Below are 17,318 nucleotides of genomic sequence, written 5' to 3' on the forward strand. Positions count from 1 at the left end.
TATATGCAGTTGGAATTGCATTTTTTATGTTTTATTTTTTAAGAAAATAAGTATTTGGAAGCTGAATAAAATTTCTTTTAAAAATAAACAATATTACATCTGGTTATGATTTAAGGCAAAAGTCTTTATCAGAACATCTGCAATCAGAAGCACAAAACTTTCTGCTAAAAAAATATTCATCAACATGAATAAGGTTACTGATAAAAATATGCATATGATGTATTGAATTTAAGAGCTTCAGAGTCTTCAGAAATCTTCAATCTTCTAGGATCTTTGAGTTTCAGCAACTCAAAAGCTTTAATAAAAAACAGTGAATGTTTTTAAATCAGTACACTATTCATACCTTATGTCACATGAAGGAAGAAACAGCAGGACAGGACTAACCTGATCTACATTCTAATAACGGAACCAAAGTAAAATGGCCAGAGGAAATACGGCAGTTTTTCCAGAGGCAAAAATGAAAAAGACAGACAAAAAAGGGCAGATTCCAGGACGATCTCTCTCTCGCACTCCACCCCTTCCTGTACAAATTCTCCCAATGAACAAAATTTGATGCCTATAAATCCTGTTTTAGCCAGTCGGTTTAGACACCTCTGTGTAGACAAAACTAATCAGCGAATACAAATCACCACTGATCTGCTGAAAATAACAAACAGCTCTGGACGCCCGTCCCTCGTGCCAGATCTCAGTTAATGCCACGGTGAGAATTGAAAGGTTTCAGTGCACAGAGGACAAGCTGAACAAACACGGTTGCACCTCCTACCTTCTTCCTCCAGGCGTTCTCGGCGTCCTGCAGCTGGCTGAAGCGGTCATTGAGGGACACGTGGACGACATCGCCAGGTTTCTTCCTGGTGTCCCTCTTGTGCTCCTGCTCCCCGCTCGTGAGCTGCGCCAGTCTGTGGAGACGGGGCCCGAGTCAGAGAGGCACCCTTTCCAGCACAATACAGATGAACCCTCACGCCCTTCTCCAGTCACACACCTGACCATAGCCTCAAGACACAGCGAACACCCACCCGCAGAAATGGGCTTGGTATGATTTGTAAACAGCACTGCCTCAGACAGGCTCACTCTGGAGGTTTCAATTCAAAGCAGAGGGAGGGAATTACAGCCTGTGATACAGGTCAGGTGAAGAAACAGCAAAACTCCAGCAGGCGATTTACTGAGATTTCAAATCCTGTTACACCTTGCTGAACCCTGAAGACAGGAGCAGATGTAACAGAAAATGGGGTCTCCTCAGCAATGAAGATGTGTAGTTTAACACCAGTCATTCCAAATTTGCAAAAAAACAATTTGGGTGTACAGCCTAGTGTCTCTTACTTTCTCCTGTGTGAGAGCCCAGTTCGCTGCCAGAATTCTCTTTGCCACTATGGATGTGATCATGTTTTTAGCGAACACATCTCACTGCGACGTGCAGCACAATTTTATTTTCTTCACCCTAAATATTATTAGATGTATCTAAATATTTATTTATACACACCTTGTGTTATACAAACATTTTTTGTTCAGTGTCAACAAAAAGTAGTGTAACGGTTTAGTCAAACAATGCTCATGTTAGCTTTGAAGGCAGGGACGGGGAACAGAGGTATTCCACCCTTAAAGAGCAGAAAGGCAAAGAGCCCAGTGCTTTACCTTTCCTTAAAAGAAGAGCTCAGGCTGGAATCCAAAGAGCTGTCCAGCTCCTCGCTTTCTTCTGACAGGACTGAGCCATCAGGCTTCCCGACGGAGCGCTGGTCCTCGGGGGACAGGTCCTTCTGGGCAGACTCCTTCGAGCCGGAGGAGCTCGACCTGTCCCTGTGTCTCCAGGGGGCGGACCCCGTGGGGCTGGTCTCCGAGGAAAGCGCCTCGCCGCTCTCCTGCGGGATGCTGGATGGCTCTTCTGCTTCCCTGTCTGGACCCCCAGCTGTGTGATCCGCAGACAGACTTGCACTGGCGTCCCCGCCCTCTCCGGGGGGGTCCGGGGGACCCTCACGCGCCCGGGTCTTCACCTCTGAGCTGGTCGCCTTGCCCGCGCAGCTGTCGCACTCCGAGCTCCCCGTGCGCCTCTTCAGGATGCCCCGGATTTCACGAGACTCGGGACCGCTGTGCTGAGGACTCACCCCGGAACCGGCACTCCTGGTCTCCTCTCCTTCTGGCCTCTCCGCCGGGACGATCTGCCCGACCTCGCCGGGCTCCAGACGGGCCGAGCGGCTGAGATGCAGAGGGGGCAGCTGAGCGGGACCCTTCTGCAGCTGCAAAGACAAAGGGAATCTGATCTCAGCAACCAGAAGCCTGTGATTCTAACACACCACGGTCAACACTACATACACTACACAGCACCACATTCATGTAGAGAGGCTGGTGGCCTATTAATAAGGCAGTAACGTGAATACTGGGCCTGTGGAATAATGACATTTGATAGAGTGCAACGTGAGCTCAGCATGTAGAGAAAAGGGCACAAATCTTCACTTCCCACAGTCTCTGAATACAGGAGTGTATCCTTCACATGCATCACACGTTTCATTACAGCATGGTGGATAGTTTTCATGACATACTTGTTTGAATCAACATCAACTCCTTTTACAAGCACCACCTATACAGTATATATAAAAATAAATGACACTCTCGCAGTACTAAAACAGCAGCCTTTCAATCTAAACATTTCTCTTCAAGTTGTTTATTTATCCCAGTATCTAGCTGAGGAATACGAGAGCCTTACAGTACTTCATTTGTCTTATACCTGTTAAAAGTGTATAACAGCACCAGATCATTTTAAAACACCCATAAATTAAGAACACTGAGAGAAAGGCAGTTTTAAAATCGTGTCCCTTTTATTCTAATGTTCACGAATACACAAGGAAAACTATCAAGTCGAGTCTCTATCCCAATGTGGTGCAGTTTCCAGATTAAAACCATTTAAAAATTAAACAATACAGCTATCTGATTGAACATGTCTCCACTCGGCAGGCAGAAAAACAACATAATTAACGAACAGCAGAGACAACTTGAACAAATCATGAGATTTTGTAAAGGAAGTAAATGTGTGGTTTGAGACAATACATAAGCTTTGGAAGGAAGCAGACTCACTGATTGGAAATGTCTGGGGCAGCTGTGTTAGAAGACAGTCATATTCTTTCTTAGCTTTTATGCTTTCATGCCCCCATAACACACTGGGCATGTTTCACTGCATTCCACACTGTGGCTCCTGAGACACACAGCAGCACAACACAACAAAAAATCAAAGGCACCTTGTTTACATTCCTTGTTGCAGGACGGTTCTGAGCACCATGATAAGCACGCTCCTCAGAACCTGACTGCAGTAATTACACGATTTATTAGGAAGCTGGGTGGTCTCTGGGAATCCCGACACAGGGAATGATCGGCTCCAAACGTCCTGGGGCTCGTGGGAGTGCCTTGGAATTCTACACCGGCTCCCAGGATTCTGTTCGGATCTGAGGATGCGTGGGGCTGGAGTTTCTCCTCTCCGGCGAGGACACACAAGGTCATGGCGTTTCACATTGAGAGGCATTCGGACGTAAAGAGGAGGAGCAGGAACACAAGACGCAACCCCGTGTGCTAATTCACTCCAGATGTTCCTCCAAGCACATCTGTAACAGACTTGCTCTCGGGCCAATTTGTCCCAAGGAGTGCCGAGACACAGGGTTTTGTTTATTCCCTTGAGAACCTCATTATAATTGTTATTTCTGCTATTATTTATTTATTCATTTAGCAGAAGTCTTTTCTCACCATTTCAGACCTTCACAGAGGCACAGCCCAGGGAGAGACTCAGAGAACACACTCCCCTGCGGTCTGCAACAGAACACCAGCGCAGGGACAAATCACCCTTGTCTGTGGTCTCTCAGCTGAAATCACTCACCAGGAAGATGAGGCTGATCCTGCCATTAAATGTGACATTTCGTAGCATGCAGATACCATAACACTGTGCAAATTTTATATTTATTTTCTAAAGCAATAAAAAATAAAGAGGTACAGGGAAATATGTTTTAAATACAGTGGCTCTAGTATATTTCTGCTGCTAAGTCATATCTTAGCAGAGAACTCAAGGGAAACACGATTGACACTACTCTTTTAGTAAATTCAAAGACATCATGGTACTGCCAGGCAGATCAGAGGACAGAAGACACTTCTTTACACAAAGTGTTGTGGGAGTATGGAACAACTTAGTCAACCATGTGAACTTCTGGATTCTTTCTGGACAGATGTTATGGCTGGAAAGCCGCGTTTGTAACAGAATGCAACCAACAAAAAAGCACCGACTCCGGCGTGTTTGTTTTTCTGCTGCTGAAGGAGCCTGGAGATCTATTTTAAAAAGAAACAGAGTGTCACAGGATCTCCTCATCTCTGCTGTTGATGAAAAACAAATTCCCCAAACCCACTGTAAACCTTCTGACAGAAACAGGAATAACATCTCTGCCTGAGGATGCTCTGCGGATTCTACTGCTATTTTTACGGCGTGCATTTGGAAGCAAAGCATGTGCACCAGTACAATCACTGAAGGCACCAGTCCTTAAGACACAGCGACAGCAGCAATGACCGTGGCCCAAGGAGAGACTCCTGAGAGATGAATGGGCAGTGAAACGAACTCACCATCTCCACTTCGTTGACGGTGATGGGCTGCGTGCGGTACCGGGCCTCTTTCTGCCTCCTCTTCCGGTCCCCAGCCTCGAGTGCAGGCTCCATCTGGGCCTCCGTCTGGGCCAGCTTGTTGAACAGGGCCAGCTTCTCGCCAAGGGTCAGCTGGGAGCTGGCATCCTCCCCCACCAGCCTCGCGTCTCCCAGTGCGGCCTGTGCAGCCTGGGCCTCGCCTGACGCCCCTGCCTTCGGCAAGCTGCTGGTTGCACAGATTAAAAAATGACTCAGGGTGGGTGCTGGAAGAGAGCAAGCTACTCTGCAACGGCACTCTTTCCATCTTTCCATATTCTACATATTTATTAATATTAATCCAGTGTTTAATCACCTATTACGAACATATTAAAACCAAACAAATCCTCTGCCCATGCAATGTCAGTCAGGGTGCTGCCAGGAATACCCTGCAGGACAGAGCAGAACTTCTTCTGACAGGATAACCAGATAGTGCTCGTTCTACAGAGGGGTTCTGTAGAACACAATTCTGGTCACAGTGCTGTCCAGTTCTTCACAGTGTTATAATCACTGTTCATTTGCAGAATATTCTTTTCGAAAGACTTGCTTGACATAGCAGTGAAGAACAAACTGATTCTAAGGACTCTGCTCTTCCAGTGTGTATTTATTGTACCACTGCTTGCCTTTAACACTGCAGTCTGCATTCTATTTTTAAAGCAGAGTTGTTTATTATTAGCAAAGGGAGCTGAAGTAGTTTTCCATCTAAGCTCCAATAAGATGATTTTCCTCTTAACATTTAAATGCTCAAGTCAAAAGGTCTGGAAAGTCAGCTGCAAGGTGGCCTACATTTGAAACTGGCACGGTGCCCTCACTAGCACCTGAAATGACGTACCCTGTCTTGGCATCATCATTATAAAAGCTCAGCCGATTTACAGCGTGAATTCCAGTGAACTAAAACAGCTGTTTCTTAGGACTCCAACAGATTTTTATTAGCTCAAATTAAGAAAAAGGTTCAAATAAGTTAAAAGCTAGGTAAAACAAGCAGAAAAAAACAGACTTAAATCCAATACCTGCCTCTACGTCCTACATATTCTGAACTTGGGGTTCTTGAGCATTTTTTGCTTTGCTTATTGTTTATTTACTTGTGCTGCTGATGGTTTACAGCTGAAAATGTGTTTATGACTCCAGAGACCAGAGTTTTGTTTTACTGTTTCTCAGGATTCCAGAAGCAGGGCAGTAAACACAGACCAGGAGGCCAGATCAGATCCAATTATTCTGTCTCTTCTATCTGAGACCTTGCATAAATCTCGCATTTCTTTTCCAGATCTCCCTGAATTGTGAACTATTTTTTTTGCTTTGTATCTTGGACTATCTATGTAGCAAAAATAGTCTTCCTTCTTGAATACTTCTAACTTCATAACAAAGTTATAGTAACCATAATGTTTAACATCATTTAGTTGCAAAGCCCAGCAAGCTAACAGGAATGTGATCAGATTCTGCACTGGTGCTTTGTCTTGCAGTGCAATATGGACTACCTACAGTAGTTCTTCAGAACATATTTTTTTTTGCATCCAGTACTCACTGCCAGACCTACGCGTTTGTTACTAGCTTCTAAACAGGCAAAGAGGAAAATCGTTTATGTTATGGCTCTTTTACTCACCAGTATTGCCTATCACTGATCAAAGCCTCTCAATACCACACTTTTTTGCCTTATCTTCAGAAACAGTTGAGATTGCTTTGATTTCAAACAAAGAGGTCTGGACATTTGCTATGAAATGTCCTGATAAGCTCTGATTAGGCCCCAGACATACTGACAGCCTGTATCACACAACAGGACAAGAGCAAGCAGATTCCTGCACCTCATACGCCAGCTACTCACAGCTGGACAATATTATCAGAAAAGAGTGCTCTGGGCTTTCTTCGGTATCTGGAAAAGAAAGATCTACACTTTACAAACCACAGTCTTTCCTAGAATTCCTCTTATAGTAGTAGCATACTAAAATCCTACCAAAGACTGAAGGACACAAGATTCACTTCAACCTTAGATTTTGTGAAGCATTACAGATAGTGTCAAGGAAGACATCAGGTCACATCTATAAGATTACTGCCCTTAACTAAATGATAGACAGTAACTTCACATTTTCATTAACCCAGTTTTATTTATGAATTACAATGTCTCCTACCTTATAAATTGGTATAGAAAAATAAAGGCACTCCCAAATGCACTGCAGATTTCCCAAAGAACACCAGAATCTGTGGCAGAGAGCTTGATGCACCCCAAGTCTGTGCAACACTAAGAGGTGACTTGGCACAGGGGCGTCTGTTACACTCATTATTAGAGGCCTTAAATCACCCCCAGATTTCTCAACGTACACTCAGCCAAGCCGAGGAATGATTAAGGCGCCACTTCTTTAAATCACACTGTGATCAAAAATGTTTATTACAACTTTTTTTCCGCTGCCAGTTCACACGCTGCAGAAGTGGTGCTCTGAGAAAACACTGCCTCTCAGGCTTTGCCCAGGATCACGGAACCTCAGTGTCGCTCTCCTTGTCAGCACAGAACAATCTCATTTCCATCTGTACTGTTGAAACCATGGGCAGCACGGCGGCGCAGTGGTTTGCATTGCTGTCTCACAGAACTGGGGCCCTGGGTTCGATTACTGGGGTGCTGTTAGTGCAGAGTTGCCTTGCTAACCTGAGCACACATTCACCTGACTAAACCCTACTGCAGACAGCAAATATAGGGCTGATCGCAACCAGAGTTATCAAACCCCTGGGCTGAGTCCAATGGTTAGCCAAACAGGCTTAGATGGGTCAAATGGCCTCCACTTCGGCCATTCTGTATCTGTCTTATGTACAAAAACGTTAATACCAATACCACCATACTGCACAATAGAAGAGAGAAACATTGTTTAAGCTGCAGTGCCTTCTTCGGGTGCATGTGTGTGAGAGAGAAAGGAGGTAAGGATAGAAATGACTCTTCTCTTTTGCTGTGAGGAATTAACCTTCACTTGCTCCTTTGCAGCCAACACCTGAAGCCCTGATGCTCTGATTGTTTGGGAAGCCCGCGCACGTCAGGATCAGGGCCCTGGCTGTAATGAGCTGACAGCAGGACTCAGAGAGGGGTTTCGGAACTGCTATTGCAGAAGGACATCTGAAACCAAAACTATCCTGAAACTAGAAATCTTCCCTATTCCTTTACAGGTACTGACTTCACACCACCTGAGTGTGGATTCTGCCTCTTTCCTGCTCCCGCCTCCTCTCCACTCCCAGCTTCTGCTCTCCCATGCTTATTCAGCTGCCCGTTTTCCTCTCCCCCACACCCGAGACGTCGTGTTTCTTTTCGTCTCGTTTCAGCGGGGAATAAACCTTTGCAGCCTGCGCATGCTGACGCAGCTCCCTGCTCGACCTACAGGAGAAGCTCCAACCCCCCAATCCCCTCTCAAGCGCTCGCCATCCCCACGGTCTACCTGTTGGCCACCACCATCTCCTCGGTGGTGACGGGCTGCGTCCGCGCGCGGTCGTTGAGGCGCCGGACCCGCCGCTCCTGGGTGGCGCTGCTGCCCCGCGGCTTCAGGAAGGATGAGGCCTCGGGGGAGGCAGTTTTCTCCAGCTCCTGACGGCAGAGAAAGGGCAAAGCGCACTTATTCTCACCATGAAACACAAACGATGATAGCTGCACTTGCCATGTGGATTAAAATAATAGGTTTCCAATTTGCCTTTACACATAACAGAGTCTCAGTTTCCAGCTTTCAAAAAACAGGGATCACAGCAGCAAAGAGTCCTGTGCTGAACCAACCTTAAATGGTGCCTTTATACTGTACCATCAGATTTAAAAAAACATCGGGTATACAGTATATTCTTCCACTGAGTAACTGGGGAAGAGTGATAGGCATTGACCCATGACAGGCTTTAAAGCTGTTGTGTTGAAGTATACTCAGAAATCCACAGCCAATCGATGCAAAGAACTCAGCACTGGAGCAATGGGATCTGACAAACCACCACGTTATACTGCAGGCTGACATTTGATCCAAACCGCTGTTAACCTGGGCAGAGTCCAACAGCAGTTTGAGAAATATACCACAAAATATAAAACCAACGTGCCCGAATAATAAGAATAGCATCTTCCTACGTTTTCTCTTGATAAGAGCACGTCGTAATTATTAAAAATGAAGTAAGCTATGCACATAAACATCCAAAGTCACTTTTGAATTCCTCTATTGGTTATATCACATCTAACATTCAATGCCAAAGTCGACAACATTTAACTGACTCCTTGGATACTTTCATAAAACTCTAGAAAAAGTACTTCTCTATACTGCTACCAGCAGCCTGTGGTTTGTTTACCAGGCTGAACGAGTTGCGTGATGCATGTCAGTGAGCTGCCTGGAGTTTGCTGGTACTTGCTGCTTGAGAAAGGACTGCAGTCTCCTGTTGACAGATTGTATTGCAGGAGCCAGGGGTGTTACATGAGGTAACCTTTGTGGGATACAAGTTGCCAGCAGATTGCCAGTGCAACAAAGACCTTTGAATTTAATAGTGCTGATTTAGACCTATTAATTTCAACCAATTAGGAGCCAGGGGCACACTCAGAGAAGACAAACACTCCCATGTTAGTTTGAACTGAAAATGATTCATAGATTTGTGAGTTATCAGCACAGCAGTGAAAACCTCATTAGTACTTCATGAGCTCACCCAGTTGTCACTATACATACTAAGCAGCACAGGTCCTAAGCCAAAGATCTGGGGAACAGCTCTGGCTCTCTGTGTGGGGCTCCTAACACTAAGGGCAGCAACCATGCCATTCGCTCATTGAGGAGGGGCTAAGCACGGGCTGATAAAACAGTTTTGGTCATTCAGACTGCCACCTCAGAGTTGCTGGGAGGAGTACAGAACACTTATCTGGGCCCTAAGGAAAAGAACAATCGCGCTGATCATTCTGCAGGATCGTTTTTAAAGTAATATATGTAAAGACTCATGTACATGTTTGTCAGAAGTGCCAGTATTGAAGTGATATTCATGAGATGGAACGAGCAGGGCAATTGCAGAGAAAGAGTTAAAACGCTGTGCATGGAGGGCATGATCTATTGAATGTCTATGACATAAAACAGCCTGTTTCAGGAGGATCGTCCAGCGAATGAGCCCCTCCCACGATGGAACAGCTCAACGTGACCGCAGTTCTCAACCGCTCACTGCCATCTTACCTGGGGGAGTATGATGCAGTGAGCTGGGTGGCCAAACTACATGAATCAAGCAGCTGCCTGGGAAAATGTTAGTTTTCTCTGGAATAGGCCCTGAGAAAACTGGGCAGCAGCAATCCCAGCTCCCAGGTACTCTGATCTGGAAATGCAATCAAATAGAAGGATGCTGAAACAAAAATGCTCCTTTACTATAACTAAACCCTCCAAATGAATTTGCCTTCTAAGGCTGGAAATAAAGGGCAGTAATCTCAAGGCAATTAACAGACCTATAACAACAACAAACTGAAAGGTCCAAAAAAGACATCATTCCGGAGGAAATACCCTGGAAAAGACTCCTAGCTAGATAACCGATTTTCATTAACATGAGGACCAAGGGAAATCTGAAACACTTTCTCCGATTATGTGCCGGACCTATACCATACCACATGCAAGCTAAAAGTGACTCACTGAACAACACTGCACCAAGGGAGAAATGATGAATCCATTTGAACCCTCTTTTTAAAGTTTAAATATTTATTAAACTAATCTTAAATATTAGCATTATCATGAGAAACCACAAAAATAACCTTTCTGAGAGCTCTGTCTCTGCTAGTCTAGATGTTTAGGTTAATTAATTCTGGGCTTGCAGGGGTGAAAGTGTCACACTCTGATATATGTGCTGCATATATATGAGATTAATGTGCAAATGAAAAATGGACATCTTAATCACTTCTCAGTGTTTGGGTTTGGCCTCTGCCCAGCTCATTTCCTCAGCCTTTTCATATAAAGCCCTCACTGTTTCCCAGCTGTGATCCATTTCCACAGAAGTGCTAGTTCTAAGGCTTAAAGTGCACCATCAAAATTACACACATCCACTGGATTACTTATATATACAAGGCTTTGGAAAAGTATACAGACCTTTCTCATTTTGTGAAATGACAAGATAATGCATGCACATTTGCTTGGTGATTGCTTATGACAGTAGTTTTTATGTCTTTCCACAGTTTCTTAACAGAATTGAAGTCAGGACGTTTGACTCGGTCACTCAAGGACATTCACCTTCTTATTCTTTAGCCACTCCAGTGCAGCTTTCACCCTGTACTTTGGACCACTGTCCTGAAGATTTTTGTTTCAGTTTTACATCTGAAGCAGTTTTCCTCTAAGACTTGCCCTTTGCTTCATCAATATACCTATCAGCCGCTGTCGGCGAGAAGCAGGCAGAGCTGACAAAATGCTTCCATCTCCAGGCTTGACAGTAGGGGTGATGTTGACTTTGTTTCAGATGTAATGCTTTGCATTTAGTTGTAACCAAAAAGTTTCAGTTTTATCTTGCCTGACATGAAAACATTTCCCACAGAGCTGCAGTATGATTTAGGTGCTTTCTTGCAAACTGAGGGATATGAGAAGCTTTTTTCTTTTCTATACAAGCACTCTCAGCCATTGGACTCTATAGCTTTTTCAAAGTTGCTGCTGGTCCCCCAGTGGCCTCCCAGTGGCCTCCCTCACCAGCTCCCTCCTTGCCCGGCTGCTTTGGTGGGACGGCCTCAGTGTCTGATCAACTTTAGCACCCTTGAAGAGATATTAAGGGCTTTCAAAAGGCTTTCATAGCCTTCAGCTGATCTGTGTGAAAACTGTGCAAAAGTCTTAATACTTCTGTTAAGCACATAATGCTTAATAATGATTTATTTAACTGACACTTATTGACACTGTCTCTGGCACAGTGGTGTGATTTTGGAAGGAGATCCACAGCAGTGTGCGAAAGAGGAGGGCAAGGCCAACCGTTTACTCCACCGTTTACTCCAGTGCAAGAAGACAGGGATTTCGCCCAGGTAACTGATGGCGCTTATGGACTTTACCATCTTCTGTTTTGTGCAAAAGCTCCTTAGCGTCACATCAATAAAGAAATTACACTCAATAAACAGACAGAGGCTCAGCAGTGGTGAATCTGGTAAAAAAAAGCTCAAAAAAGGCTCTGTCTGGTCTCTACAGTACAGCAATGGCAGGAGGGGGCAGAGATCACATTGTGAAAAATGAGACTGACGCCCCCCTGCAGGCCTGCTAACAGGATGCAGCAGTCTTACACACACCTGTCTAAGGCTGGGAAAAAGAAATCACCTGTCCTGAGGCCTGTGGCACTCATGCCTTCTAAATCACTATTAAAATATCATGCGCTGCATTCAAAACACATGCTGTGAGTTCTGAAACGAGTGATGTCATCTCACAATGAAGAGCACTGCAGGCGTTGACATGCGACTGGGAACAGTTACAATTCCGGTAGGAGCCGAAGCAGAAGATATCTGGAAACATGGTTTGTACAGTTTATCACATTAGAAAGAAAGCTGCAGCCCTAAAAAATTTGACATGTTTCTGTGCTTCTAGAGCGATGACCTTTGAAAAGGCTCTTAGGGGAATATCTAAAAACAAAGTGGAGCTTGGAGTGGCTCTGTAGCTGATCCAAGATCAAAGGCTCTCATTTCATTCCCATGTCCTGGCAGCACTTCAGCTCAGCGCTCGGTTCCTGCCCAGGCCAGAGCACTTACTTTAAACAGAGACATCTTGGCTGCAACACTCAACTTGGCTCTGTCATCTGTTTTCACATCCACTGTAAAAACACACAGAAAAAACACAATGCTAAGTGACAACACTTGTCCCAGCATGACAGATATACAACACAAGGTGCATTACAATGTTTGTGGAGTTAACTTGAGCAATATTCTTTCCCAAACTTTCACACACCCTGGTCATCCTTATGGGACTTATGCTTATGTTTTAAAAAATATTTTTCTCCAGAAAGAAAAGAGATTCTACAATTGACAAGTGCAATAATATAAGATGACAGCTGTAATCAACTAAATCCCACCCTTATCAACTCATTTCATGCTAAGTTTTGAAGGTCCCAGCCCTTATATCTTCTTTCCTGGGTGTGAACAAGCTGGAACTGGTCATTGTGAAATTAGAAATAATGAAGTGCTAAGACAGGTTAAAAATTTCTAGTCCTCAAAGTCAATAATGACAACATTTGTATCCCTGTTTAACACCTACCTAAAGAACCCTATTACGAGTCCAGAAGCAAGCAAAAGTACCCACTGTGTATATCAACGTTCTTGTTACTATACCAGGAACCGGAGTGTTTGAGTTTCACACGTTTTGTGCTTGGTGCTGTGATTTACATCTGTGTCCAGCTCTCACAGAGCACTCAAGTGGCTAATCATTGTGACAAGCTCATAAAGAAAGCTCTTCAAAATTAGCCTTGTTGAAGATGTTTATCTTCATTATCCCCGAACACACAGTTCTGGCAAAGCCAAGACATTTACCAAACTGAAGCTGCCAGAAATCAAGTGCTTAAATCTTGAGGACAGCAGGTCACACATTGTCTTTTTCATTTCAGCGTGGTAGAGGCTTGCTAAGGCTCGGGGTCTCACACTTGGACTCTCTGCCATCTCAGCATCACTGGGCTGCTTTCCTCTAGACTCAAAACCTTTTTCTTCAGCAGGGCCTTTCCTTAACTGGTTCTGTTCTTTACCCCTAACGTATTCAGTACTCCCATCTTCTGTCTCCTCTCATTGTGCATTCTCATTCCACATATTGTATTATGTGTATTTTATGTATTTTTTTATTTTATTGTTGTTTTCATTCTGTAAAATGCTTTGACAAGCCACCTTTAAAGGAGCTAAATTAAATAAAGATGTTTTATTAATATTATGAGCTGATGAGGACTCCCCCCATGCCAGCCAGACGGGAAGCGCAGCACATGACGATGAGCGCCTGGCGCCTCCCGGGGTCACTCTGCTGTATGGACAGATTTCCCAGGAATGGCGAAGAGGTCGGGTTCAGCAATGCGTCGGAGAGGCGTACTTGCAGTGCACAGGAGCATGAGCTCATCTGCTGCTCAGGGCAAGGCAGCCATCCTCTCCCCTGAGCTGCATGGCAGCCGCAGCACGTGACGGACCAGGCCTCATCTGTGCGGCGTGTTGTGGTAAGAGGGCTCTAAGGCATGTCTACCACAGGACACCATGAGTGTTCCCGTGGTCCAGTGCTGTGAAGCTCACCAGAGGGCTTTTTAAAACCGTGGGCGACCGGAGCAAAGCAAGAGTAAACCCACAGTAAAGCAATTGCAAAAGCCCAGCATAGGTAAGAAACTGTTGTGATAAATGTTCCAAGGTGAACTCGGGACTCCCACCCCACCACATCTGCCTGAGCTACAGAGAAAATAACCAGTGAAGCTCCACGCCCCAGACGGTCCACACAAGTCTTGACTAACTATATTTACTCAAGAACTGTGTGGAAATGTAACAGATTAGAGGAGAACCAAAACATTTGTTTTAATGTTGTTATTGCTGGGTTACTGTTAATACACCAGAGGTCTGGGGTGTGTAGTATCTGACAATTTTATGGTCTTTCCTGATTTCTGAAAAAGGCCAGTCACAAGAGACAAGACTAGGGGAATTCAGGTGCTGCACCTTCATATGTATTAATATGACAATATTAACCCCCTTCCAAAACACCTCGTGTCTCAGAGAGAGACAAGCTGCTTTTCCTTGAGGCCAGGTGGAACGACTCAGTAGATTAATGTCTCTAATTAGTTGGCTCTGCAAATTAAAAATGAGCTGCAAAGCGGCCAGCAGCACCTTTACTGCACAGTCCATTTATCTGTCCCATGAACAGGAATCCCCTACACACAAGCCACTGTTGGACCAGGTGCAGGAGCCCTGCTCGGCTGGACTAATGCCTGGCTTCTCTCTCCACACTTGTGAACAGCTCTGCACTGCGACAGGCGCTCGACCGAGGCCCCAGTCCCGAGTCAGGCTGTGCCATACCCCACTCCTCAGACAGGGCTGGCTCCAGGGGGCCCGTCAGCATACGGAATATAGGGGTCCCAATGGCACCCACATCCTTAGGAAACATTTAGAGGCACTGCATACCACCTGTTCACACTGCATACATCTAGCCTTACTTATGAACATTGTGAAAAGGATCCTTAAGGCCTGCTATGTAATGTCTCGATAGCTTCTCACATCCTGCTGTAGGTGTGCTTTCCAGTGAGACATCTGCACTCACCCACCAATACAGATCAAACACAGGCCTTGCTTTCAACAGCGGAGCCCGGCAGTGCATTCAGCAACTGGTCACCTCTTCCACCATCCACAATGCCACAGCTCGTCTTTCAGGAATAGATACTCAGGCCGAGGAAGTCAAGTTAGTTCCCTTTCACTTCGAAAATAAGCTCACCTTTGGTCTTTTCTTCTTCCTCGGCTTCTGCGGAGCTACAAGAAAACAAAGCAGAGATGAGTCACGTGAAAAAGGCAGCAGTGTCTTGGCCTTTCTTTACTGTGTGCAGCAGACTGTGGGATCTAGTGGCAATGGAAAGGGCCCAGATCGAACCCTAGGCTCTCTCCCAGACTCGCCACACTTCGCCCTGAGCAGGTAACGGAACCTCCAGGCTGTTTTATGGGATTCTGTAGAAACTGCTGATGTGCACCCGCAGTGTCCTGTATGCCATTCTGCATAAGAGCGCCTGTTAGCTGACTGATTATTAAAAGCAGCGACTGATCACCCAGTAAGGCAAAAACCTAAAGGTGCACTCGGAGTGCATTATATAGGTCGAAGAAAAGCAGCTGCTCAAAAGCAGCTTTATAAACAATCTTCTCTGCTAAGTTCAATCCTCCGTCTCTCTGGCACTGAAAGCTATTTTAACAGTTCATAAAAATCGACTCATCACACCAGCTGAAGACGTGGTGAATTAAGATAGTCCTGGATAATGGCAATAGTCCAGAACTGTCTCTCTTTAGAGCAGGATGTGACATTATAATTCAGAATTGTCCTACAGTATTTTTTACTTCAGGTAAACCACGAGCGAATATTAACTTGGGTCAATTATTTAGCAGATGAGCAGAAACTACAGCAGTGCTGCTTGAGAAGGCATGATATACTGTAATAGAGTTACTGGAAAAGTGATGTCAGTATTCATCCTGGAACAGTGACAGATACACTGATGGTCTTTCAAAGCATTCTTCACATTGGACTTACCACCAGTTTATTTTTGGAAAAGAATAAAACACCATATTACATAGACAATGCAAAAAACATCTCATCAGAAGTAATCAACATCCTGAAAGATGTTGTTATGAAATGCAGCAGAACTTTGTTTGATGTGATCTAAGCACGGAGGTGATTCAACATCACACAGTATTTCAACATACTATTCTAAGTACAAACTATTCTCTGAAACAGAATTTTACAGGGTTTGTTTAGCTCTATGGGTGTCTCTAACTCTCTCTCCCTAGGGATTCTGTCTGTGCTATCAAAGTTTGCATCACCAGGCCCTGCTGTAGTACAGCAGGAAACAATTATTTAATTACCCAGTCCTGGTTTGATGGGAGGAACGAAGTAATGACACAAACATTAGAAAGGTTATAAATGAGAGGCCATTTAGCCTGTAACTGTAACCTTATGTAACTGATCTGAGAATCTCACCCAGTCAATTTGAAAAGAAACCAACCTCATGGCTGAACAGCTTGTTCCATACTCCCACAAGTAGTTCCTCTTGTTCTTAGTCTTAAACACACTTCCACATAGTTTACACCTGCAGCCTCTGTACTTCATTCATTCAATTATTCTTTTTCTTACATTGGCTGGTGAACCAGCTCTCCTTTATTTCCAGGGGTTGCCGATAAGTTAATTCACTTTCTTGGGGCTGTTCTTCAGTTTTTTAGTTCATCCTCACAATCAGGACAATTCTAGCCCAGAGACAGTCAACCACGTTCCATGGCATTATAGCACTGGAGAGTTCCTACAGTATAAAATACTCAGTTGATCACTAATTGCTTAATTAACCCACGAAGACTTTTACAATGGTCCAAAAGTGCCTGGAGCGACTATCCCTGGTGTTCTAAAGGTGTTCTAAACCATTTCAGAAAACAATTCCCATGCTAGACAGCATGATTGTGCAGCTCACACACCATGCTCCACGAGTGCACAGTACAAAACCTGTCAAAAATTCATCACAGACGGCCATAAATAAGGTAAAGCTGAGACACACTCACACAAGGGCAGTGAAGCAAAATACTGTAGTTACAAAAGACATTCCGACAAGCTGCTAAAATACAAGTTTCCTGGTTTTAAGTGTGAATAGAAATTGCACTGAGTGAATTTGAAATGAAGAGTTATACGCAAAGAACTAAGACTGTACTGAATGAGCTACTCCAGATTTTTGCAGCCTTCATATTCCAGTGGCAGGTCCTGGTTTTCCCAAGCTCATAGACTTAATTAAATCCCATCTATGGACACAAGCCTGCAGCTGGTGAACCCTGAAACAGATCAAGGTGCCCTTATTACTGGGGCTCTTGTTGTTTGCCCTGTCATTGTGCTGTGGCTTCAGTGAACTCAGGGCACATACTGTACAGCATCTATCAGGATCTTGGAATATGAACAGATAGGAACAGGGATAATAGCTTCCAGATGTGTATACTAGCTCGGTTTGCACATACCCATTAGTCATACTGGGCCTCTGCAGTCCAGACTTGGGATGCATGGTAATGCAGACATGTGGGCAGAAAGAAT

General features: G+C 44.6%; 1 protein-coding gene across 18 annotated transcripts in view; it reads right to left on the reverse strand.

Moving 5' to 3' along the window:
- The window catches only part of svild (supervillin d), a 77,290-nt gene that overhangs the window by 30,543 nt on the left and 29,429 nt on the right, over nucleotides 1-17,318 (reverse strand). For 14 of the 18 annotated variants that reach the window (XM_088905975.1, XM_088905970.1, XM_088905984.1 and 11 more), the window contains 6 exons: nucleotides 14,988-15,022; nucleotides 12,299-12,360; nucleotides 8,049-8,194; nucleotides 4,585-4,828; nucleotides 1,630-2,228; nucleotides 764-896 (listed from right to left, as the gene is read on the reverse strand). In XM_088905975.1, the coding sequence (XP_088762101.1) occupies nucleotides 764-896; nucleotides 1,630-2,228; nucleotides 4,585-4,828; nucleotides 8,049-8,194; nucleotides 12,299-12,360; nucleotides 14,988-15,022 (1,219 nt within the window). Of the gene's footprint in view, nucleotides 1-763; nucleotides 897-1,629; nucleotides 2,229-4,584; nucleotides 4,829-8,048; nucleotides 8,195-12,298; nucleotides 12,361-14,987; nucleotides 15,023-16,385; nucleotides 16,511-17,318 lie in introns of those variants that run through there. The other 4 variants (XM_088905986.1, XM_088905981.1, XM_088905976.1 and 1 more) reach the window with 2 other exon arrangements.

The sequence above is a fragment of the Atractosteus spatula genome, chromosome 26 (assembly GCF_055471065.1).
Source record: "Atractosteus spatula isolate fAtrSpa1 chromosome 26, fAtrSpa1.hap1, whole genome shotgun sequence".
NCBI lineage: Eukaryota > Metazoa > Chordata > Actinopteri > Semionotiformes > Lepisosteidae > Atractosteus > Atractosteus spatula.